The sequence below is a fragment of the Solanum lycopersicum genome, chromosome 3 (genome assembly GCF_036512215.1).
Source record: "Solanum lycopersicum chromosome 3, SLM_r2.1".
In the NCBI taxonomy this organism is placed as follows: Eukaryota; Viridiplantae; Streptophyta; class Magnoliopsida; order Solanales; family Solanaceae; genus Solanum; species Solanum lycopersicum.
In genome coordinates this window covers 56,074,142-56,082,659 of record NC_090802.1, presented here as the reverse complement: position 1 = coordinate 56,082,659, position 8,518 = coordinate 56,074,142, and the positions used below count along the sequence as shown (strand labels likewise).

Genomic DNA, 8,518 nt, shown 5'->3' with positions numbered 1-8,518 from the left:
AAGAAAGAAAGTTAGGAAGACTAAGGTAGAAAGTGTATTCGAAATGTAACCAATATGGTATGTTTCGATAATGTCACTTAGATTACTAGTGATAGAATTTGAGAAAAGTGAGACTAAGATGATTTGAAGAGATATGTGATTTAAAAGTATGTATAAAAGAGTATTGATAAGAGGCGATTCAATAGGATATTATGTAACTTTAGCTTATTGAAGACAAATTAGTATAATATAGATAGTTTAGTTTGATTCACTTTTCTGTGGGTTCAAGGTGGTAGCCGGAAAGTGTGTTGTTTTTGATTTAGTATTAATTTTACTACATGTATCATGTATGTCCTTTCCAGTTAAGTCAATTGTTTACAATTTTTTAACGTTAATTATATGAAATGTTCAATCGTCTTTTTATATATTTATTAGAAATAATAACTTAAAAAACTATATATATATATAAATTTTTTTGATAATAATATTATTACACTTAAACTAAGAATATTTGGACGTAAGATGTTTTCAAAATTAATAAAATTCATATCATTCTCTCTCGATTGCTAATTCTATCTATTTCTTCTGGAAACAAAAGAAAGGAAAAAAAAAAGAGAAAGGGAACAGAGAAAAGTCAAATTATGAATACAATTACGTTGGAAAAGAAAAGAAAAAAGCCAAAAATAAAAATAAAAATATAGCAAATATAATATAGAAACAGAGAGAGCCAGAGAAGTCGCCAGCAAAAACAAGGCTAGCTTCTGTTGAAGCACAAGTTGTACTTGTGTTTCATCTCAAATCGATCATCAAAATACAATAATTAGGTGAAATAGCTTCTCTGTTTGAAGCTTTACTCTCCAGTTTCTTCTGATTCGCGGAGAGGCAAAATGGGTCAAGCCTTTCGCAAGCTGTTCGATACTTTCTTCGGCAATTCTGAGATGAGGGTATTATAACAATCCCCCTCTTTTTTTCTTCTTATTTTTCATTATATGATATGATCTATTGTGGAATTTGGGTTAAATTATTTTTTAATTTAATGTTTGTAGTTAGTTAGAAAGATGGGTTTTCGTGTGCTTGCTAATTTTGCTTCCTTTCGATTAGATGAAACGAAAGTATTAAGCTGAATTGTGTGCTCAGGTGTTTTAATAGAATTAGATTGGCTCTGGAAAATATGATCCATTTTTCATGTTAGTAATTGCTAGTTAGAAAGATTGGTTGACATGTTAATTCTTCCATTGACAGACCAATTTTAGAAATATTTGGATGAAACATGGTTTTAGTGATTCATATAGTTGAAGATGGTTTAATTGAAATAGAGGACTGCTCATGGGTAATTCAGCTAAAATATGTGACTTGTGCGAGATGGCCAAAACCACCGATCCATGTATGTAGGTGGTGATTGATAATATGCTTTAAAGAGTGACATTACTGCAAAAGCAGAGAATTTGTTAGTCTAGTTAGTGACTTGCATGATGGTGTAGGAAATGTGGGATTCTGAGAACTCTTAGTTTGCTTCAATGGTCAAATTACTTAGATTTGGAATGGGAGGAGTCGTTTTGAAGTGGAACAGTTACAGAGGATTCATTTAGCTGCCATGGACTAGTTAGAATTGAGGTGTAGTTGAAAAAATTTTGATGCAAGAAAGAGCTTAAGTAGACAGGGTAACAAATTTATATTCAAGGGAAGCTGAAAAGGTCCTCCATAAATTTATAGGTACCTTAACCATGTCACTAATGATGTGATCATAGTCAGCGTCATCCCCAGATATGAAATATCATCAAGTAAATTTTTCTTCCTTAAGTTAGTAGTATGACGTCCAATGTGTATGGGATGAGAGTTTCTTTAGGGAAAAACCAATTTGCTTCCCTGAGTGACTATTGTCCCTCTCTTTTAACTAAAAACTGCTTCAAAGCGGTGTGGTTTTTGTAGAGTAAATTCATTTCTGCACTAGAAGCGATAATAATTTAGGCATGTAATTTTTACTATCACTCTTCAAGGAGTTGCATTTTTGCTACCTATGTTCACCAACTTGAATCTCATCTTGTTTCCTGCAGGAGTTCTATTTATAGATTTTAGATTTTTCTGCTTGAATGTGTAATTTTTTTTAGGATTTTGTTATCTTGTGTCATATTGATGTCTACTGTTATTTGCTCGTCTCTGGCTTTAATTTCAACCGGAACAGGTTGTAATGCTTGGCCTTGATGCGGCTGGAAAAACAACTATATTATACAAACTGCACATAGGAGAAGTTCTATCAACAGTTCCTACTATCGGTATGCTGTCTTAGCTTCTGTTCACTGTTGTGTGGCACTTTGATTGTGAAGTTTGTATTTGTTAAACTTCAATGGATCTGCTCTTGATGAAAAAAAGGAAGATAAAATTCAATAGATCTGCTTGGTAATATCAGAGTCAGCTTGGGCATGTTACTTTCTTTTTTGTTTCTCGTTGCTTGACAGAGTTATCGGTACATGCGCAAGTGAGAGCTAGCAGGTATCCGGTGGATTAGCCAAAGTGCGAAAGGTGCCAGACACTACTGCTATGAAAATAAAATAAAATAAAATAAAAATGGGGAATGAACTTGTAGGAGACCACAGTTTATTCATTTTATTGGTCATCATTAGTTCATTACAAATTAACCAAAGTGGCTAGTACTTGCTACGTCATGAACATTATTGAGAAATTGAACTTTAACAAAATAGTTAATAGAACTGTAGTGGATGCTGCTTCTCCTATCTATCTTACTTGCAAACTGCCTCCCGGTGGTCAGTGCAACACTTTATTACATGGCGTACTTCCTACCTCTTTTTTTTTTTTTTGGGGGGGGGGGGGGGAGGGGGGGAAGAGGGTGAGGGTGAGTCACATACATCCTACATCTCTTCTTCCGTATGGTAATCATTTTCATTTTCTTAAATATTTCATTTATCACATCTTGAACCACAGATTTTATCTTATGTGGCTTACCATAGGTTACGGTTTTCTGATTCTGTCATTGCTTATTATCTAAACATAATATTTGCTGAAGGTTAATTTGAAATCTCGAGTCTTGATGTAAAAATTTCTCCATGCTTGTAATGCCATAGAAGTTCCGGGAGAATAATACCTAAAGCACCTATCACTATCTGAATACTGTCTGTGTGTGTTTGAAACCATTATAATAGATGATTGTGTATGCACGTCTTGCAGGATTCAACGTGGAAAAAGTACAGTACAAAAATGTAATTTTTACTGTGTGGGATGTTGGTGGACAAGAGAAATTAAGGCCACTGTGGAGACATTACTTCAATAACACAGATGGATTGGTAACTGCACCCATTAGATAGTACTTGTTTTTAATTTTTTTTTGATGAGGTTGTTTCATTGATAGAATCAAGAAGATTCAAATAATACAGAAGATAATATGTACAAAAGTGAGTTTGTTAGCTACATTACAGGGGGTCCTATACTAAAGATAGGGAGCTTGAAGCCCAAAAAAGTGTCAGGGGAGTCTCCAGACTAGCCTTAAAGGAGTGGCTTGGATGGTATTTCATTGGAACATCGTTTCTTCCTTTCTCTCCAAACACAACAAAAGATAACAGGCTGAAATTAGTTTCCAGATATTCCTGATGGACCTACCATATCTCCAAGAACTCCATCACATAGGATATGCATGACCCAACTTAGTCCAAAAACTGAAAATGAACATGTTCCAAATATCTACAACAACTGTACAGTGTAATAGGAAGTGCCAGTGGGTTTCTCTGCTTTGTTGACACGTATAACATCCAAATGTTTGAATGTGGTGTACAAAATAAGCATATAATATCAAATGTATAGGCCCATTTCCTCATGATTGACAAAAATTGCCATTTCCGTTGTTTATGTATTTCAATTTCTTGTTTGGGATGCACTGTCTCTCTAAACTGGGTACCATATTGCTTCAACTAAGTGTTTTATCTTATACAGATTTATGTCGTCGACTCTTTGGATCGAGAGAGGATTGGAAAGGCAAAACTAGAATTTCAGGTTTTTTTCCGAACATTGATTTTATGGCTTGGGCTTCTTTGATGGTGACATAATCTAATAACCTTTATCATGTGTTTTCAGGCCATCATCAGAGATCCATTTATGCTTAATGCAATCATCCTGGTTTTTGCTAACAAACAAGACATGGTAAGTTTCTTTCGTTCCAGTATGTTTCCTAGTCCACATTATGGAATTAAATGCTTATTTTCTATTTTGCTCTTTTTACTTGGTCTTTAGACATAAAAAATGTAAGTCCAAAGCTATTAAATGAACCCAAGAAAATAGAGGTTCAAAGATACTGTGTATCTAAGTTGCTCGGACTCTTCATTTTTGGTGTCGCACCCGTGTGGACACAACATGGGTGTGGGATCCGTGTCCGATTTGGTCAACCAATTTTGTGTACTTTGACCAAAATCGATGGGGAAAGTCTAGATAGTTTTAAAGATTTCTGTAATCAATACAAAAAGTTAAGGTGAAATTGAAGAAAATAGAATATATTTTATATACAAATTTCAATGTCGCTCCTTTTCCTTTAATCTTTTCCAATTTTTTTTTAGGTTTTATAACTCTATTTTTAGATATTTTAATTATTTTTAGGCAAATCCCTGCACCCGTATCCGTACATGGATCCATATCCCTGAATCTGAAAAATTAGATCAGGAATGATTTAACCTCTAGATCCGCACCCGTATCAGACACCAGCACCCGAGTCTGAGCGACTTAGCTATGTATTTTATTTAACAATTTATCAGATCCATTGTCCTGGACTTTGAGATGTTCCCTGTGTAGCATGTCAACTGAAATTTCCTCTGCATGAGTATGATTTACTTGAGGCCTCAACTCCTTGATTAGTGAAACCTACCTATTTGTCACCTATCTAAAAAAACTTAACACATGTACTAGTGAAACCAAACTGGTGTTTGTTTCAGTATTCTCCAATAATCAATGTAGGTTAATATGGTGCCCGATGAACAAATGCACACAATCGCCCTTATTTTCTTTCTTGCTTTCCAGTGTCCACCAAAGAAACAGCTCTTTCTTTTTTCCTTTTCTTCCTGTCTCTTCAACAATACCATCAGTAAGTAGATCTCCATTATCATTGAATTACTTGGCTCCGTCGACATGATTTGTAATGCTGGCTGCTGATTCTTGTGGCTAGGTGAGCATCTTGATAAGTGTTATTGAAAGCAAGACATAATTTTTGTCACCTAAAAGCAAGGGGATGTCATGAACATCTAAATGGTGAAGAATTACAAAGCAATCGAAGTGAGGATTGCTCATTTCTTTGGACCTTTATAAGTAAAATAAAAGGGAAACTTTGAGTCACATCTAAGCTTCAACCTTCTTTTCCCTTCCTGTTTCTAGTGTGTGATGACTCTTCTTCGACTTCAGTTTCTCCAAAGCTTCTTTAGCTCTCTTTTTCCTTCTTTTTCTCTCTGCTACTGCTTCTCATTTTTTAATTCATTTTTCTTTTCAACTATATATCTCTTCCTACAACTGTTTTGCTCTATTTCTTGCCTGTTTACTCATTCATTTCTTTATCATCCACTTCCTCACCTATGGAGTGATTGTTAGGAAAATTAAAAAGATAGATTTAACAAAAGGAACCACATAAATATATTTTCTTAATTTTTTAAGAAGAAAGTAGAGCTGTAGTTGATAAAGCAATAAAACTATGACGTATGTTAAATGATGCAAAATAATTATTTTCGTTGCTGAATTTTTGAAAACCAAAATATATTCTGTAATTGGAACTTTTATTTTTGTGTGGATTTGTTGATATTACTTCCTTCGTCCCATTTTATATGTCACCTTTTGGATTTCAAGAGTCAAACAAGTTTATTTTTTACCATAAATTTTTCATAGATCTTTTAAACATTTTGAATTATCAATTATTGTGACTCATAGTAATTTTTACGTAGTTTACAACTATATAAATTTCATTTCAAAAAAATTGAAGATTTCATGATCAAATTTCCGATCAAACTTAAACTGTTTGACTCTCATAACATAAAAGATGTCATACAATTGGGACAGAGGAAGCAGCTTCTATTATGTTTAATAGTGGTGTTTGTATTTATACTGTAATGTTATTAATTACACACTGAAACCAGTACCATTAACTGCATTATCTATGCTATAAATACTATATTTATGTATTAGGTAACTTTTTGTATTTATTAAATTGTGTGCTTTATAGAAACTTGTGCTTTGCCTCTCACTGCTTCCTTAAAGACAAGTCACGGGAACTTTATCGGTTTGTTTGCGCTTTTTACTTTTAGAAACACTTCTCTAGATATACATTTTAAGTATCCCCCTTAATGGGTGATCACTTTTGACTCACTTTCTGGGGGGTATGAATCACATTTAAGCACCTCAATAAGAGCGCAAAAGTGGAATTCTTCATCCCTCAATAAGCCAAAAATGGCTTGAGGCTGGAGCGTACTGCTTGGTTAGCTAACTTCTTAGTATTCGTGTGCAAATCCTAAACTAGTAAAAAACAAATGATATCTTTAAAATGTGCAATGCTTTCAACATTGATTAAAACTTTGGGCACAACAAATATGCATTCAATTATGTATTAGCCACCTGTTGTGAACCAAGGTTTGTCCTCTGTTGATTTTGTGATTTTAAGCTTAACAGTGTAACACGAACTGTCTATTCCTGTCTTAACTGTGATCTGAAAAATTACATACCATCTGAAATGCAAGGCTTGCTCTAATGGTAGAGACCTTCACTCCAGACCAATTGGTTGGGAGTCCATATTATGTACAGGGGAAAACAGTGGGCAACTACTGCTGATTCCCAAGGCTTGGTGGGTTGGGGTGAGGATTTACAGTTGACTTAAGTAAAAACTGTACCCATTTCTGTAATAGAAATCGATCACTTTATCCTTGTGGTGTTTTAAATCGTAAAGTCAGTTTTAGTTCCCTCTTGCACCATCACCTGCTTGATGGTTTCAAATATGCTGGTGGTTTGTTTTTCTAATATCCCATGCCTTGCACAGCTTCATCAACAAAAATGTTTTGCACAGTAAACATTAGGATGAAAAGTTGTACATCGGTAGGAGAATTGAAGATGGATGTGATGGTTCCACCTAATCCTCTCATTTGGTTAGGAAATGAAGGTGGAAAGTGTCCTAATCCTTCAATAGCATTTCTTTCAGACCCTTCCAACATTGTATGGGTAGTGGGGATGAGTCAGATTTCCTTTATGTTTCTCCTAATCATACCAAACAACGTACAAATTAATGTTTCATGTATCACCTAGTAGCAAGAAATTAAAATTTTCATCTATCAACATAACATTTCCTCCCTTTTAGTATTGGGTAGAACTTTTATCTTGAATATTTTTTTGTCCAGAAAGGAGCAATGACACCAATGGAAGTGTGTGAAGGCCTTGGTCTCTATGAGCTTAAAAATCGAAAATGGCATATACAAGGTACATGTGCTCTTAGAGGGGATGGCCTATACGAGGGATTGGACTGGTTAGCCAGCACTTTGAAAGAACACAAGGCCGCGGGATTCTCTTCAATAGGCCCGTCCTTCTGAGTGATCAGGTTTAGACCTAACCTCAAAATCTTACACAGTTGTAGCTACTATCCATAAGCAGCTTATCTAACTACCAAATACCTGTTGCAGGCTTACTAACGAACTTGAACTTCTTTTCGAGGAGCATCACTGAACATCTGGCTATTTATAAGTTGGAGGGTCATGATCTCGCAATGACAGTGTTTATCCTTCTGTTCTTAGATCTGTGTTTTTAGTGCTTATGGAGCAGATGAGGCAGTTGTTTCCTTAATCTAGTGTGATTCTTGGTCTTTGATTCTGTTGTATATTTGAAACCTGGGCCTTGCAGATTATGTTAACCAGACACTATGAACGCTTCTGTTGATACCAACTGCAGTATACTTCCAGGTGAATATGGTGACTAATCATCTAGTCTACAGATGTCCAATACAAGATTTTTTGGCTCCATCTTTCATTGTGCCAGTTTTGAGTTAAATCTCTTTTAACGCAATTAGTTTCATATTTTGTTAAAGTTGTGGTGGGTTCTCTAAGCAATGCGAAGAGTAAGTTCTGGAGAAAGAAGAGCAATGTCATTGTCATTTGAATTCGAAATTATGTATGAGTGGTGATACAATATAAACTACCTTTTGGGGTGGCCTCGTGGTTTAAGTTTGGGACTTCCATGTTGGAGGTCTCAAGTTCGAAATCCTTTATCAGCGAAAACAAGGAGTTTGTCTTCTATGTGGCCTGGTGCGGGTTACCTTTCCTATATGATTTGCAAGCTATTACATAAAATTGGGATTTTATCCTGTGCATACTAAAAGGATAGCGACAGCGAATTTTTCTTGTCGTAAAAAAAAATATATACATAAACTTACCTTTTGCTACAATATGTACTGTCATAATTTAGATTGACTATTTCACCAATAGAGAAATATGCAAATAAACAAATTCTTTGTATTTCTCATGTTTTGGATAAGACGAACAGATACTCTCTGCTGGATCCAATTTGCCTTTTTTAGGTTTGC

The 8,518-nt window shown here is 34.8% G+C and overlaps 1 protein-coding gene across 1 annotated transcript; it reads left to right on the top strand.

Annotated features, from left to right (window-relative positions):
* Positions 1–626: 626 nt before the first annotated feature.
* On the top strand, positions 627–7,958 carry LOC101264106 (uncharacterized). The gene is made up of 7 exons (XM_004235288.5): positions 627–923; positions 2,162–2,252; positions 3,163–3,278; positions 3,922–3,981; positions 4,063–4,128; positions 7,344–7,540; positions 7,623–7,958. Exons 1-6 carry the CDS (start codon positions 867–869, stop codon positions 7,530–7,532), a joined length of 579 nt encoding a protein of 192 aa, XP_004235336.1. The 5' UTR covers positions 627–866; the 3' UTR covers positions 7,533–7,540; positions 7,623–7,958.
* The last annotated feature ends 560 nt before the right edge of the window (positions 7,959–8,518 follow it).

Bases quoted from the DNA above. Each gene is read 5' to 3' on its own strand.
- LOC101264106 (XM_004235288.5), top strand. From the start codon at position 867: ATGGGTCAAGCCTTTCGCAAGCTGTTCGATACTTTCTTCGGCAATTCT. The intron at 2,253-3,162 runs GTATGCTGTCTT...CACGTCTTGCAG, and splicing joins ATCAACAGTTCCTACTATCG to GATTCAACGTGGAAAAAGTA. The intron at 3,982-4,062 runs GTTTTTTTCCGA...ATGTGTTTTCAG, and splicing joins AGGCAAAACTAGAATTTCAG to GCCATCATCAGAGATCCATT.